Consider the following 18,547-nt stretch of genomic DNA (forward strand, 5'->3'; position numbering starts at 1 on the left):
AATATGCTCCAATCATTCAGTGATATTCTATGTCAGTCATGTCCAAGATTTTTGGCAACAAACATTTGTTCATTGTCCTTATTCGATTCACTTTAATATATCACATTCAAACGTGTGTCATAGGCACGTAATAAGAATGTACTTCTTGAGCACTAGCAAGGCTAAATATTAGGTTAGTAGAAGCGAATCACCCACAGCCATTAATATCTAATTGGCAAGCCAATAATATAAACAGAGACAAAATGCTTATTTTCATCACCAAAATTGAACATAGAAATATACATCTTAACATGTATTCAAGTTTAAGCAAATTGAAATTAAATACTTTTTAACTTGTCTCATATTGCAAGCTTAAAAAGCAAAGCAAGAAATCATCGGCAGAAATGTTGGATTCTCTGCACAAACTTTCCTTGTCAAATTGACGAACCCCCATAACCAAAATAAACTAACCAAATCCAAATCTTAAGATTCTTCTTGGTTTTGAAAGGACAATACCATTTACATTGAAAGGGGAGACAGGTAGGTATATATAACAAACTCTTCAAATAAGAAACCTACACAATAATGACCAAATTGGTATGATAATAGATCTGAACAGACAATTCCATTCACCCTGAAAGGGATGATAAGTAGGAAGACATTCTACCAAAAGACATTCTACTGCAACTACCACTGCCTTACCTGATGCACTATGGACACTCCCTGCACTGCCATTACCTCCGCCACCAGGGGGCACTGCACCGACAGGTGGGGGTGGCATGCCATCGACGAAGCTGCCGACGTAGCTGGTGTTGTCAGTGCTTGTGTAGCTGTATGGGGGTATATAGCTGAGGTTCTGGGGCAAGTAGTTGGAGCTGCTATAGGGGTATTGATTGTTCCAGGCAGGGGGCGGCAGGGGGGCGAGGGTGTCGCGGTCGGCTTCCGATACAGAGTCCACATCTTCAAGACTCAGTGATGTCAGATCTGGAGAAAGTGGGGCGAATATAGAATGTTTTCCACCATTTAACTTACATTATGCCTATAGCAGATACAATTATCATTCCTGTAGCAGATAATATTGTTACCTGTTGCATAATACCACGCTCAGCAATTTTTCAGCTACGTGGAATTTGCCTTTAAATAATCAAGTCTGGACCAGACAATCCAGTGATTGATACTGTGAGCGTTGATCCATGCAATAACTATAGTCAATGACATGCAACAAAGTTACTGAGTGTGACCACATCCATCTGGTCGCCAATCTTCGGCATTATACAATTCTAACTCAAAGTTAAAACAACAATAAGTTTGTAACACTGATGCAGTATCAAACAAAATTTACGAATATCAATGCCAAATGTATACTGAACTGCCACAGAAACATATATATTAACAACATGGACAATAACGAAGCAGAACAGTCATAATAAGAAATGTAAGGATCAGCCTAATTCACATTTCGCATTAAATGTATTAACTGCAGTCCATATTACTCAAATCGTATCAATACACATAGAAATATTTTACTTTAGTATTATTTGATATATTGTAGTACTATTCAGTCGATATATTGATGCCAAAACTTCCCATCAATGATGCCAGTTTATAACTATTTTCAATATATGAATTAATTTATCCGTAGGAGTATACAGGTAACAAATGCAATCAGAGACAGAATGCTTACCTGGATACTGAGGAGGACCTGAAACATGAGAAGGGAGCAAGTATAGGACACAGTATAGAACATAGTACACGACATATCATACACCAAATAGTAAGTCTTTATAACGTTTTGGGTTGTTTTTCTCCTATCAGCAATATTACATCTGCAATAAGCCTGTATATAGCGGGCTGGACAAATCAGTGGTTGATATAAAGAACACTCTCTCAGAGTATAATGTTTGATTGTTATGGCTTGTTTGATCTTTAATGCAATATTCCAGCTATGTAATGGTGGCTTGTATATAATCGACCAGACAATCCACTAACATAATGTAAGGACAATCCTTTCATGACAGGAAATCAATCAAGTCACAGACTCCAACAGTCGAATCTGGCCTTGTACTGTGAGCATAGGATGCTGGGTATCTATTTAAAAGCTGAGTTCTGAACAGAAAGTTATTGTACTGCGACCATCTGACAATATTAGTTGTCAAGCAGACCACTCAAATTTGAAATCCTTCTCATGGAATTCATAAAATCTGACATAAAATGGTGAGTTACTTAGTTTGGTCTAGAGCTCCTACCATGGTTTGACAGCCTTTTATAGGAAGACATCCTAAATGATTCAGGTTTTTTATGTTTACCACCAATCACAGGTATCGTACTGATACAACGATAAACATCATCAGGGTGAATCTTGGATTCGAACACCAAAAACGATTAAGGATGACAACTGTACCACAGAGATCTCCAAAGACATAGTAGCACTGTTCTGAATCTAGGATTCAAACACTGAAAACGATTACGGTAAGAATCACAACTATACCACAGAGATCTCCAAAGACGTAGTAGCACTGTTCTGAAAATGTCAGCTTGTTGACTGTGTGCCGGATGTAGCCAGCCTTCAGCAGATTACATGCATATTTTCTTGCATCTCTCCGGTCGGCGAAACCCTCCACGTGCGTAAAGAGCCAATCTACAAGATCGGAACCTGAAGAAAAGAATAAATTACTTGATTATCATGTAACAACAAGTGTAGGAACAGCAGCTGATTCAGTGTCATCTGTCCAAGACAAAATATGATTCTATAAAACCACAATTTCAGTCGTCGCACACAGATTATTAAATGAACACGTTTCCCTATCAACAACTGAATACACTGGTAACAGAACTTGTTACGTAAATTCCTAATATATGACATTTAAGATACAGATGCATGGGGATATCTCTTCACCATATAATGTCCTTGAAATAATCACTGTTTAACACTTATTTTCGCTCAATAAAGTAATGCAATAATAATAATAATATGGGTTTTTTTGCAGCATGAATACAATATTTGAGTGAATCACCCCACTTTCAGTTAGTGTAAAACCGCTGTCATGTTTGACTGTACAAACCAAATGATCAGGAAATCCCTACCTGAACTTATTTAGGAATGAAGACAATAACTCATTGATCAAGTAAGTGAGTTAAGTGTTACGCATCTTTTAGCAATATTCCAGCAATATCACAGTGGAAGACACCAGAAATGGGCTTCATATATTGTACCCATGTGGAGAATTGAACCCGGGTCTTGGGTGTGATGAGCAAATGCTTTAACCACTAGGCTACCCCAGCCCCCAAATTGATCAAGACACTGCATCATTCAATGAAGAAACACTGAATCAACTTGATTACAGCTGTACTGTGAGAGCTAAACTACCCAAGGACTGTCCAACCTCGGTAGCAATTGCGGCCACTGGATTCCCAATTAGTTGTGTCAAGTGAGTGAATATAGTTTAATGCCACATGAACAATTTTGCAGCTTTTCCTAGTGATAGTTGTCCAATCAACATTGACTTGGTACAGAAGCCTTTTGGCTCTAGAACATCAAAGGAAGGCTCACCTATAAAAGCATTTGGTATCGTTATTTTGAGCTCTAGAACATCAAGGGAAGGCTCACCTATAAAAGCATTTGGTATCGTTATTTTGAGCCACATTCTGTCTCGGATTTCCAGCCCTGAGTCTGGTTGTGCCATTGCCTTGACAACGGTTGCCATGTCAGTGTTCACTGTGAGATTTAAGTCATCAAACCCTGAAAACAAAACAATAGCTTCTAAATTTCAGTTCACATAAAATATACATCCAATTCCTGACAACTTCGGACCAAATTTTCACATAGCATCATAGCATGATTGTCAAACTTACATATTCAAAATTATGACATGTAACAGATTAGCGTAACACTCAAAATAACTTGAACACCAGGATTAATGTTGGTGTGTTGAGAATCCGATTCTCTGCCCAGAGTTGGCAGTAAATGACCATAAAAATTCCGGGGTTGGCAGCAAATGACCACAACAATTCTCTCATTAGAAGTACAAATTTCCTGATTTAATACATATAGGTTTAAGCAATATTCTGGATATTTAGAGATGACTTGATTTCACTGAGTATCAGTGCTTTACCCCTTAGTGCCTGCCAAGGACACTTCATTTGGAATCCTGGATGACACTAATCTCAGATGAAGCCGAAACAATAAAATTAAGTCATCTTGATCAGCATACTAAGGTTAATGGCGGACAAAGCATAGATAAATATTTACAAAATATTTTGATCATAAAAAGAAGGAAATAGAAAAAAGAAGTCTTGTTTAAGTGTCAGTAGTATACAGCCATAATTTCAAACCTGACAGGAGTGAATGGATGAGCTGTCTTTTTTTCAGTAACATTTCAGGAAGAAATGGGCTTCATACCATTAGACCCATGTGGGGAGTAGAACTGAGACCATTTAAGCGACAAGCAAACGTTGTAACTACTTGGCTACCCCCTCAGTCCTAAACCCTGCCGAAAAAATACCTCGTCCGTTCTTGCGAACTACTGGTAAAAACACAACGATGAAACTTCATCAAAACTCAAATTTCATGAAGGATGCTGTGAAGTAAGGGTCAATGTGTTCTAGGCAGTTGGGAAGGGCTATTTTCCTTCCCACACCTTCTAGACAGATGAATAATCTTACGTTCTGACTCAGGTATAGAGCTAGTTAATGAGGAGCTAGTTGACGTCATATTGCTGATTGAGGTGCTGGGTCCGCCACGCCCCATGTAGTGTTCCCGCATAGCAGTCGTGTGTGCCACCCACGCCGATGGGTCGATTGGCCGAACTGGCTCCTGTCTTGGAACTGTGAAATAACCTTTGGGGTTCGGGTCCCAACATTTGGCAACGACTAGTGTGATTGGACTGAAAGGAGGTAACATAAATAAGTTATGACATAGACGTTTCCAATGGATAATGGTAATATCACATCAATTTCATTATATATGCCACTATCTGGACTGAAAAAAGAAAACACAAATCAATTCTGACATAGCTGTTTCCAATGGAGTGAGTGAGTTTAGTTTTAGGATGCACCCAGCATTATTCCAGTTATATGGGGGGTGGTCTGTAAATAATCGAGTCTGGACCAGACAAATCCAGTGATCAACAGCATGAGCATCAATATACGCAATATGGATACCATGACATGTGTCAACCAAGTCAGCAAGCCTATGTTTCCAATGGATAATTGCAATATATGAACATCTTAGAAAACTACACAACATATTCATTCTACATGCCAATTTCTACATTAAATACCTTTTTTTATTGTTTGTATATTTTACGAAGCTGATTCACCAACAGAATGTTGTTTAATGCTTCAGCTTTTTGACTGCAATAATGCTGAACATGTAATAACAATCTGCGAAACTGTTCAAGTAAGCTATGGCATTCAACCTACCCCGGTTTCTGTACTGCCTCTCGTAGCGTCCTTACAGCATCATCATTACTCATGTTCTCAAAACTGATACCATTCACCTCGAGAATCATGTCCCCTGGTTCAATGCGGCCATCTTGAGCTACAGCACCGCTGAAATGAGGAAAAATGAATTCACATAACCAGGGCTTGACATTCACCCAAATTCGTGAACAAGACCACAGGACCAGTAACTTTTAAAAATCACTGGTCCTTACAGATTCTTACTGGTCCCGCTAAGGTACTCTTATTGACAGCCTTAAATATCTACTAGACCGTCGGGATAGCACTTATCAATATTGCACTGATCCTGTCAACATTTTACTAGACCCGGGTCAGTGGGATAGCGTGAATGTCGAGCCCTGCATAACTAAAATGATCTGTCAACATATCATTCTTTGAGGTTGGGTGGTTTGTTGTTTAATGCACATTCAGCAATATTCCAGCCATATGGCGGTGGTCTGTAAATAATCGAGTCTGGATCAGACAATCCATTGATCATCGTTCTACGCAAATGGGAATACGATGATATGTGTCAACTAAGTCAGCAAGCCAGACCACCCGATCCCGTTATTCACCTCTTACGACAAGCATGGGTTATTGAAGACACCAGTTCTAGCCTGGATCTTCACGGGTACCAGTTATAAACCTACATAACTGGGATGCAATCACATGCAAGGGGGTTTGCGAGCCTGACTGACTGAGTTTGGTTTTACGCCGCTTTTAGCAATATTCCAGCAACATCACGGCGGGGGACACCAGAAATGGGCTTCACACAATGTACCCATGTGGGGATTCGAACCAGTGTCTTCGGCATGACGAGCCAACGCTTTAACCACTAGGCTACCCCACCGCCCTTGCGAGCCTGACCATTGTTCCCGTTTACTGTGCTTTCATGACCCAGATTGTCATGGGTAAAGGGCTCATTGAGGAATCAAGGGATCAAAATCTACACTTTCAATCTCATGTTTTTGATAGATGTTGAGTGTGGTGTACTTACCCTTTCATGATGGAGCCCACGTAGATGCCGCCGTCCCCTCCCTTGTTACTCTGTCCCACAATACTAATACCCAGGAAGTTAACTGTATCTGTAACACAACCAACGTCACTGTAACACACAAACATCATGGAGCACAAAATCCTGTCTGTTGCATACCAGAGGCCCAGATAAGGCCCAAAATATGCACAGAAAATTTCCAATTACGCATTGAAAAACTGTTAGATACGCAAAGAGTTAAAACAAACGCGTGTACGGAATATATTTATAAAAATCGCTTAAGTAATGAAAAAGACATCGATTGCTATCAAGTTGTACTGTTAGTAAAGGACTGGTGTTGTACTGTCAGTATAGGATCAGTGATTTTTTATGAAATCATTTCCATTACATTTAAGTTGGTTTTGATTAGGTATGACATAAGGCAGAACATACCTGCTTAGTAAACTTACACAATACTCAGGTGAGTAAAATCACTGAAATACCCACATATTTGAAAGCAGTGGGTAACGGAAAATGAAATACCCACTCAACATTCATAATACCCACTCCCAAAAAATACAGTGGGTACAGTACCCACATCAGCTAAATCTTATCCGGAGCTCTGCATACAATCCCCACTGTAACACAAACCATGTCTCTTTCACACAAATGTTACTGTAACTCAAAGTCTCCATTGTCGACACAATCCCCTCTTTCACACAATTGTCACTGTGACATAAGATCCCCAGTCACACAAACCAACATCACTGATACAAACAGAACAGAGTATCAACTTACCCATATTAAGTGTAACTGTTATTATGTTGAGAGACATTGTAGAATCGGTTATACTGCTAAATGATGAAGCCTGAAACACAACAATACACAAAATAACTAACTCAATCTCAGATTGTATTGTCTGATTACAAATGACAACCCTTTTCAAAACTGACGATAGTCTGCAGTCTTCAGTGAGTGAGTGAGTGAGTTTAGTTTTATGTCACACTCAGCAATATTCCAGCTATATGGCCGCGGTCTGTAAATAATCGAGTCCGGACCAGACAATCCAGTGATTAACAGCATGAGCACTGATCTGCGCAATTGGGAACCGATGATATGTGTCAACCAAGTCAGCGAGCCTGACCACCCGATCCCATTAGTAGCCTCTTACGACAAGTATAGTCGCCTTTTGTGGCAAGCATGGGTTGCTGAAGACCTATTCTACCCGGATTGCAGTCTTCAGTATTCACTTACTGCCACAGCAGTTTAACTTCTCAAAATGCGAACTTTAGAACATTCTGCTCAAAGACTGTAAGTCAAATTTGATAACATGAGTGAGTGTGCTTTGTTGAACATCACTTTTAACAGTATTTCAGTTAAATTATGGCAAGTAAACTTCATGTCAGGAAGTCTGGTGAACATAACCAGTTGTAAGGTAAACATTATACTGTCCGATATGATGACACAATATGGCCAGTCAAACATTGTGACCATTCAATCCTCTATATCCAGCTCTATTACAAGCATGAGCTATTTAGGACCTATTTTCCCGTGGCATCAACACAAGGGCAAATAACCAAATGATAGAACAAATCAATATCATTATAAGTCTAATTGCACATTAGCATGTAATTTGGACTAAAAAACTTGATTTTGGAAAAAGAATCCTTGACATCATCTTACTCTACTGATAGGAGGCGGCCGATGTCTCCTCCGCCGTTTCCGATGGCGACCATATCGTGATGACATTCCTGTTGTATCAGTAACTGTTGAAAACCTGTAAATACAAAATACAATGATTTGATTGGTTTGCTGCACTGAATAGTCTGGGGTGGAAATAACCCATTGCCCGACGCCCGAGTCAAGTGTTTTTTACTGTCGGGCAAGCAAATTTGTATATCACACTGTACCGGTGTCCAGTTGATATTCAAATTTGTATATCACACTGTACCGGTGTCCAGTTGATATTCCAATGTTAATTATGTTGTTTATTTAAAAAATCAACAACAAAGTCACAATTGATTGGTGTTGTTAGGGCGTATAATGACTGATCCAAATTGATCCCATATAGTGGAACAATTATCAGGGCAAGTGATTTTTTACATGTGCCACTGTACCTGATTTATCACTTTTCAGATATTAAACTGTAAGCACTAGTGGATATTGAGTTTCCCAAACAAGGTAATGGCCTGAATATTAAAGTTGATTTCCACCCAAATATAAAGACGCTTGATAGTATCTCAGATATAGGTAGTAAAATATTTATTTTATTGATAAGCACACCAATAGGATTTTGCATGACATTAACATAACACATTTATCTCCATGTCGACCAACCAGTGGCAGCTGATCAGGTGGGTGTCAATATAATACATCGTGTTTGAGAATATTTCGGCTCATATGACGATCGCATGCGTGTGTATGTGTATGTGCGGCTGCTTGTACTAGCCCAGACTGAAGCTGGTTTTATAGTGCTAGCCCACTGAGATACCATGCCGCAGCGAAGAATGAATACCCCACTCAGACACATTATACTGAGTCCGAGCCTACCAGTCCTTGTAGTACCCATTAATGCCGAACGCCAGACAGGGACCAACAAGTACCATATTTTAACGTCTTTTGGTATGACGCGATCGGGGATCGAACCCGTGACCTTCCACTATCCGGGCAGACGCTCTAACCACTACACCACGGAGGCGGTCTCCTGATTTATGTACTGAGATACACCACAATCTATTGAACGGATTATTTCGTCTGTAACTAGTTATAAACCTGAATAAAAATTGATCCATACACATGGATGAGTGAAAAAAGAGGAAAATGAGCTAGGGGTCTTGGGGGATGAAGGTTTAGACGATTCACAGGTATGAGCCCAGCGCTATCTAATCCGCAGATTCGTGGAAAATTGTTACCCCTGCATACATCCTATTCTTGGCAACTTTGTATTCATTTACCATTGTGTTGGGTGATTTTATGGTCACAACACATGCATAATAGACAAAATAGATAAAATTAGTTGCAAAACAGCTTTGCTATTTTGACCCTAGGTATCACTTGTTAATTTCTGAATTTTATGAATTCAACTGAACTGTAACCTCTACCATTAAAATATGTATGACCTGTGTAAACGCAGCATAATTGTATTTTCTAATTGGACTGTGATGGATATTCATTGGTATACTGGTAATATCGTGCTCCTCTCAATGACACTTCTTAAAGTGATAAACATTCTAAAGCCTTAAGATGCATAAACTCCTGCTAGTAGAATAATGCAAACTTGCATTCCTGGATGGCCATGCTAATGTGCTTTCTAAGATGCCTAGCGGTTAGAACAATCGAAAAAAATTCATTATCAGTCAATAAACGTATAGTTTTTTGATGATGTAACAATTGAATGACGTTATCCCATCACTGCGCCATTCTAGTGTGCCCCCTCGTAATCGAACCATTTTACATTACGTCACAATGTAAGCGAGGTTACGATGCATGTCAGTTGTCATCATCTCGTACGGCCTCCTACAGTAAACTACTCCGTTGCATCCCGTTTCTTGGTTTGCAGTTGCTTCATGCAGCTAACATCACTGGTGGAAACAAGTGTCCTCGTACTTTAACTATAATAGTTCAGGGCGAAAGTGTGCTTTATTACACTATACATGGTGGTAGAGCGAACTGTATTTCTTAACTAGATGAGGACATAGAAGTATAGTAACCGTCACACGAGGCAGCTTCAAGAGGGTCTCTGAGGGTTCTCAATATTCAGCACCAGAGTTAAGGGTCCTTGTAACATCCCTAATGTCATATGCTCACACATGAGTATTACGGCTGTTACGTTCACGCATGTATTTGGTGAATTGAATCATCGCCCTTGTCTGTTATTTATCAAAGTGAAATATGCAAAATTGATAAAATACAAGCCATGCAGTAGTGTCAACCCAATATGGCAATAAGTGGCAAGTTGTGACAATGTCGTGATAAATTAACAACATCCAATAATTAATTTTGTTATTGTTTCTAGTAAAGAATACATCAGCTACTGACTACTACTACTACTAGCTATTTGTACTCATTACCACTTATTCTTGATACGTACTGTATTCACCTAGTATTGATTTCATTACAGCCCCAGTGAGTGTTTCACTGTTTACGGACATACTAATGGCTATCTACCAGCATTGATTACCTGCTGATATTCATTAATATCAAAACGAAGTAGTGATAGTGCTTAAAACATGTCCTGTGATTGGATGATTATGTTGTCATAAATAGCATCAATACCACTCAATAGCTACTGATTCAATTCCAATAATTTCAATGCCATATGTTGATATCCAGAAGGTATTTTATTTCTCTGGACACAGCGTTAAATGACCAAAGGTCACGCATTGTACAAATGATCCTGTGTGACAGCTGGTACAACATGCAAGCTAATCAATTTTCTGTACAATAAGGATTTTACAAGAACACACAGTGACAATACACAAATCTCATCACTGCAAGGTCTAGGTTTATATGGGCGTCTCACCTGCTATCATCTTCTGAGTCGAAGAAGCTGGTGGTTTCGAGATCACTGCTCATCATGGTGGACGTCTCGTACTGATGGGGACCAGGGGGAGGTCGTTCTCGATGTCGTTCATGCTTTGCATGGCCATTAATCCGGGGACCTGAAATAAAAAATATCAACTGTTACTTAATAATAATAATAATAATTAAATCACTGACAATCTTTAAAACTGCCTAAAGACCTCCACCGCAGTGTAGTTTAATTTTGTGTAGCTTAGCTCGCTGGCCATTGTCAACTGAAATCGACATCATCTCCCATATCTGCATCGCGGACCACGCTTTGCAGTGGTAGTCTCTATAGGAGATATCGCCCTTAGCGCCTTCCTTCAGACTGTCGCATGCTTTGCACGGTAATCTGCGTGCTCGTGCTGTAAATGTCGATGAAACTTATGACACATTCGGCAAGGTATCCCTGGGCCGTCGGTGATATAAAGAAGTCCCTATTTCGTTAAATCTGCCCAAACTTTGGGTTTTGAATGTAAGCATTATTTATGATGACTGGTACGTTGTTGAAAGTCTGTTTCGCGTCCATATTTAGCGTGTTCAGCCTGGAGTTGTGGGTGAGTTTGTTTGGTACTCTTTTCTTTCATTTGGGGCACGTCTCAAACAGTTTTTTCCCTTTTCCCTGCATTTGTGCAATTTTCAATGCCATATGGCCGACAAACGATCAAATTTTTGATATGCATGTAAGAACACGAAATGTCAAGCATCTTCTGTTGATGCATACTGCCAAGTTTTACTGCCTTCCGTGCAGAACCTGAGCAGCTATGCTGTTTAGAATGTAGTATCATCAGAATCTGACGAAATCCAATATGGCCGCCAAGCAATGCACATTTTGACATGCACCCAAGAACAAACAATGTTCAACACACTTAGTTACTACACGCGACTGCCAGATTCTAGCTGCATAGTTGCGAAGTAATGATGCTGCGATTTTTGAAAATACATTTTAGTACAAAATAAACAACAGAAGCAAACATCTAGATATCCGTAACTAATTAAGATATCGCAACATAGCTTATGGGCATCAATATTTGAGGTATATATTGTATATCTGCACATTTACAGCGCTTTGCAGTTCATACATTCAGAGTTATGGCTTATGTAAAAATGCCTACCCCCAAAATCTGCAAATTTCCTCGATAAACATCTTCAATCCAATATGGCCGCGCATCACGTGACTTTTGACATAGGACCAAGAACAGAAAATGTTCAACAACCAAAGGCCACTTCAGAACAAGCGCTCAAAGTGTTGTGTGTGGTAAGTTTCGTTTGGCACAGGACAGGCAAGTAGCCCGTGAAAGTTTTGAAGACAACTTTGCCCAAAAGTAAGCCCCAATATGGCGGCCATCATATAAACATAGGCACATTTGACGATGCTACTGTGTAGAAACATGCATAGACACAAAGTATGCATCGCTTGAAAGCCGTAGCCCTTGTAGTTTTAGTGCAGCACATTTTGGGAGGTATGCAGTCAGGATTTTGCTGAAAAACATCACCAAAACTTCAATCCCAAATAGCGCCCAAACGGTGTATTTTAGCGACTCGACCGGTCCAGGCAAAATTGTAGACATTTTGATTGGGCATCTGCTCAAGAACTTTTAGTAGTCATTGGATCAGTAGTTTTGCAGATATTTGCTGCTGAAATTGAAATTTTTAATTAATTTTGAATTATCTGCCCTTTGGTATTGGGCCTAGAGCCTTGAGATTTTTGCCAAAACAACTTCAGCACTGTGGGCATCTGGGTGATTTTTTTCAAGCTTTATTCAGTCCGCTGGTGCTCTTTGTAGGAGTGGAACAAAATCGCGGAATAAGAAATAATAATAATAATAATAATAAAACCGAACGATACAATAGGTCTCCTGCCTAAAGGCAAAGGAGCCCTAATTACAAAATCGCTATTTTGAGTTTTTCGGGTTTTGACCCCGAACTTGATAGTATATCAAAAATGCTTTCTAATGGTCAAGGTCACCAAGGTCACGGGGTCAAGGTCACTTGACCGGTCCGTCACAAGACAAAAACAAGTGTTTTGGCGAGCTAAGACGCCGCTTGTTATTGCCTCTAGGGTGAAAGGAATCAGTGTTTCTGCTTTGCCCAGACCCGATGTATCCTATGCGCTGGTCAGATTTAGTGACAAATATGTCCGCCCGTCTGTCCGTATCGCCTGTCCGCCAAAATACTGTATAGTTAGTATCTCCGAACTATTAAACGCACAGAGTTGCGATTTTGCACACAGCATCCCTCGACTGTGCCTAACGATGCTGTAAACATCAAGCCATTTGAATTTCAACTTCTGTTGCTATGGCAACCTGATAAATGGAAAACTTCAATCCAAGATGGCGGCCAAACGGCTAGAGATATCGAAGCTGGGACAACCAGACAAAAATGATCGCATCTCATGACCGAAGTCACATACCAAATATGGAAGCGATTGGAGCAATAGTGGTGGAGTTATAAGCTGTTTTATGCCGCTTTGGACACATCATGCATTTGTGCAATTTTCAATGCCATATGGCCGACAAACGATCAAACTTTTGATATGCATGTAAGAACACCTAAATGTTAAGCATCTTATGTTGATGCATACTGCCAAGTTTTACTGTCTTCCGTGCAGAACTTGAGCAGCTATGCTGTTTATAATGTAGTATCATCAGAATCTGATCGAAATCCAATATGGCCGCCAAGCAATGCACATTTTGACATGCACCCAAGAACAAAAATGTTCAACACACGAAGTTACTACGCACTGCACTGGCAGATTCTAGCTGCCTAGTTGAAATCTGTCCAGCGGTGCTCTTTGTAGGACTGGAACAAAATACGGCGGAAGAATAAATAATAAAATGATGTTATGATAATAATATTAAAGTTGCGAGCAACAATTGACGGCTCCTTGGCTTGGATCATTTCTAAACATTTGGTACCTGATGTCGAAAGCAGTAAAGGTTATAGCTGATATGGATCGTATCATTGTCAGTAATGAGAAATACTTCAGGAGCCGATTTTACTAGCTTTACTTCAGCTAGACCAGAGTTACCCCCTTAGACCACAGCTAGAACTTTTACCCCTGACCCGAACGCTCAATCACTGACAATCTTTAAAACTGCCTAAAGACCTCCACCGCGAGTGTAGTTTAATTTTGTGTAGCTTAGCTCGCGTCATTGTCAACTGAAATCGACATCATCTCCCATATCTGCACGCGTGGACCACGCTTTGCAGTGGTAGTCTCTCTCTATAGGAGATATCGCCCTTGCGCCTTCCTTCAGACTGTCGCATGCTTTGCACGGGTAATCTGCCGTGCTCGTGCTGTAAATGTCGATGAAACTTATGACACATTCGGCAAGGTATCCCTGGGCCGCCGGTGATATAAAGAAGTCCCTATTTCGTTAAATCTGCCCAAACTTTGGGTTTTGAATGTAAGCATTATTTATGATGACTGGTACGTTGTTGAAAGTCTGTTTGCGCCATATTTAGCGTGTTCAGCCTGGAGTTGTGGGTGAGTTTGTTTGGTACTCTTTTTCTTTCATTTGGGGCACGTCTCAAACAGTTTTTTCCCTTTCCCCTGCATTTGTGCAATTTTCAATGCCATATGGCCGACAAAACGATCAAACTTTTGATATGCATGTAAGAACACGAAAATGTCAAGCATCTTCTGTTGATGCACACTGCCAAGTTTTACTGCCTTCCGTGCAGAACTTGAGCAGCTATGCTGTTTAGAATGTAGTATCATCAGAATCTGATCTAAATCCAATATGGCCGCCAAGCAATGCACATTTTGACATGCACCCAAGAACAAACAATGTTCAACACACTTAGTTACTACGCGACTGCCAGATTCTAGCTGCATAGTTGCGAAGTAATGATGCTAAGCATTTTTGAAAATACATTTTAGTACAAAATAAACAACAGAAGCAAACATCTAGATATCCGTGAACTAATTAAGATATCGCAACATAGCTTATGGGCATCAATATTTGAGGTATATATTGTATATCTGCACATTTACAGCGTTTTGCAGTTCATACATTCAGAGTTATGGCTTGCGAAAATGCCTACCCCCAAAATCTGCAAATTCCTCGGATAAACATCTTCAATCCAATATGGCCGCCGCGATCAATGACTTTTGACATAGGACCAAGAACAGAAAATGTTCAACAACCAAAGGCCACTTCAGAACAAGCGTTCAAAGTGTTGTGTGTGGTAAGTTTCGCTTTGGCACAGGACAGGCAAGTAGCCCGTGAAAGTTTTGAAGACAACTTTTGCCCAAAAAGTAGCGCGTCCAATATGGCGCCATCATATAAACATAGGCACATTTGACGATGCTACTGTGTAGAAACATGCATAGACACAAAGTATGCATCGTTTGAAAGCCGTAGCCCTTGTAGTTTTAGTGCAGCACATTTTGGGAGGTATGCAGTCAGGATTTTGCTGAAAAACATCACCAAAAACTTCAATCCCAAATAGCGTCCAAACGGTGTATTTTAGCGACTTCGACCGTCCAGGCAAAATTGTAGACATTTTGATTGGCGATCTGCTCAAGAACTTTTAGTAGTCATTGGATCAGTAGTTTTGCAGATATTTGCTGCTGAAATTGAAATTTTTAATTAATTTTGAATTATCTGCCCTTTGGTATTGGGCCTAGAGCCTTGAGATTTTGCGAAACAACTTCAGCACTGTGGGCATCTGGGTGATTTTTCAAAATCGATTCAGTCCGCTGGTGCTCTTTGTAGGAGTGGAACAAAATCCGGAATAAGAAATAATAATAATAATAATAATAAAACCCGAACGATTACAATAGGTCTCCTGCCTAAAGGCAAAGGAGCCCTAATAATTAGTCCATTTATATTGCGCTAAATCCACACCGACAGCATGCTCATAGCGCAGACAAGACTGACTGACTGAGTTTAGTTTTACGCCGCTTTTAGCAATATTCCAGCAATATCACGGCGGGGGACACCAGAAATGGGCTTAACACATTGTGCCCATGTGGGGAATCGAACCCGGGTCTTCGGCGTGACGAGCCAACGCTTTAACCACTAGGCTACCCCACCGCCCGCGCAGACAAGATAGAATTTAGGAGTCATTTTAAATACATAGAGAAAAGGTATGTCTTTAGGTTTGATTTGAAACATGTGACTGTTGGGCTTGTTCTAAGGTGAGCTGGTAGCTCATTCCAGTTAATCGCGGCCGCCACTTGAAAGGAACGAAAACCATAGGATTTCAACTTCCATTTTGGAATGTGAAGTAAGTTTTTGTCACTGGAGCGAAGCTGTCTGCATGGAAGATATGGTTTGAACAGTTCTTTGAGATAGGCTGGAGCAGTGCCTAGTATGCACTGGTAGACGAGGGTTAAAACTTTAAAGTTCACTCTAGCTACTTGTGTCAACCAAACTGTTACATCTAGTGTCCCACAAGTCGTTACTTATGTTTTAGGAACAGCGTATACATCACAAGGGTTTTAGCTTGACTTAAAAAAATGGGGGTCCAATGGACCTCTATCGATAGATGTTACAGGTCCTTGCTGGAAATATGTGGGTCCTGTCAAGTATTAAGTGAGTGAGTATGGTTTTCGACGCTTTTAGCAATATTCCAGCAATATCATGGTGGGGGACACCCGAAATGGGCTTCACACAGCGTGATGAGCGAACGCTTTAACCATTAGGCTATCCCTGTAAAGTATTAAGTGAGTGAGTGAGTATGGTTTTCGACGCTTTTAGCAATATTCCAGCAATATCATGGTGGGGGACACCCGAAATGGGCTTCACACAGCGTGCTGAGTGGACGCTTTAACCATTAGGCTGTCTCTGTAAAGTATTGAAACATTGTAGTGTAGTGTATGTTGAGATAACTACTTCAGACTCTGGAATGAATCAGTGGTCATGTGGATAATTGTCATGAGTGATGAGTGAAATTACTGACACAGATAACTGCTCTAATTGCATGGTAGGTATTTTTGTGCGTCTCTTCGGATGCAGTACCTTTGGATTTTGGCGTCCATTCCCCAAATTTGTGTGTTGCTATTATCCTTCCATGAGAAAGAAATAGTGCTGAGCTAGTGTATTCATAAACATAGTCAACAGCATCTACAATAGTGGTGGTCCGATTAATTGAAATAATCGAAGATTGGTCGCAATGACAAAACGACCTAGCAATCGATCATGTTTTCTCATAATCGAACACAATCAATCAAACACTTGTTTGCAATAACAATATTTTTCACAAGGTTGGTTTTGTCTGTTAGATTTCATTAGCACTACAGCTCTTCCAATTCATGATTGAATTTATTTTAAAGACTCCATGAAATTCATGTTCCTAACATGCTAGTCATCCTTTAAAGATGTGAAATTTGCAAATGCATTTTGTGCAATTTGCAAAGAAAACGAAAGAACTACATGTTTTTTTCTTTATCTTTTGTGCATTAACAAACATAAGGAGGGAAATTTGATAAATGACGCTAACCAATTATTTTCGATGATTGATCGGTTGTAATGAACCAACCATCAATTATGAGATTGAAACCAATTCCCAACACTAATCTACAACGACGTATCTTGTGACCAGTAAGCCACAGAAGTCATCCTTCAACTCCCCCCTAAAAATACCCCAAAACAAACAGATTTTCCCATTGCAAAGTGGAAAATCACACACACGCATCCAACATAACAAAAAAAACCACCCTATGCTTATTTCAAACTTGGCACTTTCACTTGTTTCTCTGTGTTAACGTCTTCTAATGCTGCTATTTTTAAGTAACTCAGACTGAACAAAGCACCGGTTTTGCATGGTTCAGGTGTTTCGTCCTGCTGTGTGTTGGCATACAGGTAAACACCTTATGTGGAATATGATACACAAAAACAAACTGTCTCATTGAAACATGTATATACATACAGTGGTATAAAACCCTAAAAAAATGAACATGACACGTTATTGATAGAATTCAAGTCTTTGTACAGAATTTAGAAGTGATGCTCTAAAAACTTAAGAATTTATGGATGTCAACTTCTTTTATGAGGAACATGAGTATATTGTAACTCATTTACCTGGTGAATGAGGATATACTCCACAACGTTGTGTTCTTCATTATTAAGAAGTTGACATCCATAAATCTCATCTTTTATCATAGAAATCAGGTGAGGTGAGGTGAAACTGGGTTTAACGTAGTGCTTGAGAATATTTCGCTCATATGACGACGCATGCGTGTGTATATGTATGTGCGGCTGCTTGTACTAGCCCAGACTTAAGCTGGTTTTTTTAGTGCTAGCCCACTGAGAAACCATGCCACAGTGAAGCATGAATACCCCACTTAGACACATTATACTGACTCCGAGCAGACCAGTCCTTGCTGTACCCATTAATGCCGAGCGCCATGCAGGACCAACAAGTACCATATTTTAACGTTTTTTGGTATGACGCGGTCGGGGATCGAACCTGCGACCTTCCGCTCTCCGGGCAGATGCTCTAACCACTACACCACGGAGGCGGTCTAACATAAAGAGATACCATGGTGGACCATTTGTTATGATGGTGCTAATTCTAAACTGTTTTGGGTTTAGTCCCATTCGAGTCTAGATCACATACTTTGTGTACAACGCATTGTGT

General features: G+C 40.0%; 1 protein-coding gene across 6 annotated transcripts in view; it reads right to left on the reverse strand.

Moving 5' to 3' along the window:
• LOC124271416 (segment polarity protein dishevelled homolog DVL-3-like) overlaps nucleotides 1–18,547 on the reverse strand; it is a 98,190-nt gene that overhangs the window by 15,760 nt on the left and 63,883 nt on the right. For all 6 annotated transcript variants that reach the window (XM_046706568.1, XM_046706567.1, XM_046706566.1 and 3 more), the window contains 10 exons: nucleotides 10,914–11,052; nucleotides 8,075–8,168; nucleotides 7,190–7,259; nucleotides 6,416–6,503; nucleotides 5,401–5,529; nucleotides 4,642–4,862; nucleotides 3,587–3,718; nucleotides 2,468–2,632; nucleotides 1,664–1,681; nucleotides 682–963 (listed from right to left, as the gene is read on the reverse strand). In XM_046706568.1, the coding sequence (XP_046562524.1) occupies nucleotides 682–963; nucleotides 1,664–1,681; nucleotides 2,468–2,632; nucleotides 3,587–3,718; nucleotides 4,642–4,862; nucleotides 5,401–5,529; nucleotides 6,416–6,503; nucleotides 7,190–7,259; nucleotides 8,075–8,168; nucleotides 10,914–11,052 (1,338 nt within the window). The remainder of the gene's footprint in view (nucleotides 1–681; nucleotides 964–1,663; nucleotides 1,682–2,467; nucleotides 2,633–3,586; nucleotides 3,719–4,641; nucleotides 4,863–5,400; nucleotides 5,530–6,415; nucleotides 6,504–7,189; nucleotides 7,260–8,074; nucleotides 8,169–10,913; nucleotides 11,053–18,547) is intronic.

This window comes from Haliotis rubra, unplaced genomic scaffold (assembly GCF_003918875.1).
Source record: "Haliotis rubra isolate DU_JTF1 unplaced genomic scaffold, ASM391887v1 Scf16, whole genome shotgun sequence".
Taxonomy (NCBI): Eukaryota; Metazoa; Mollusca; class Gastropoda; order Lepetellida; family Haliotidae; genus Haliotis; species Haliotis rubra.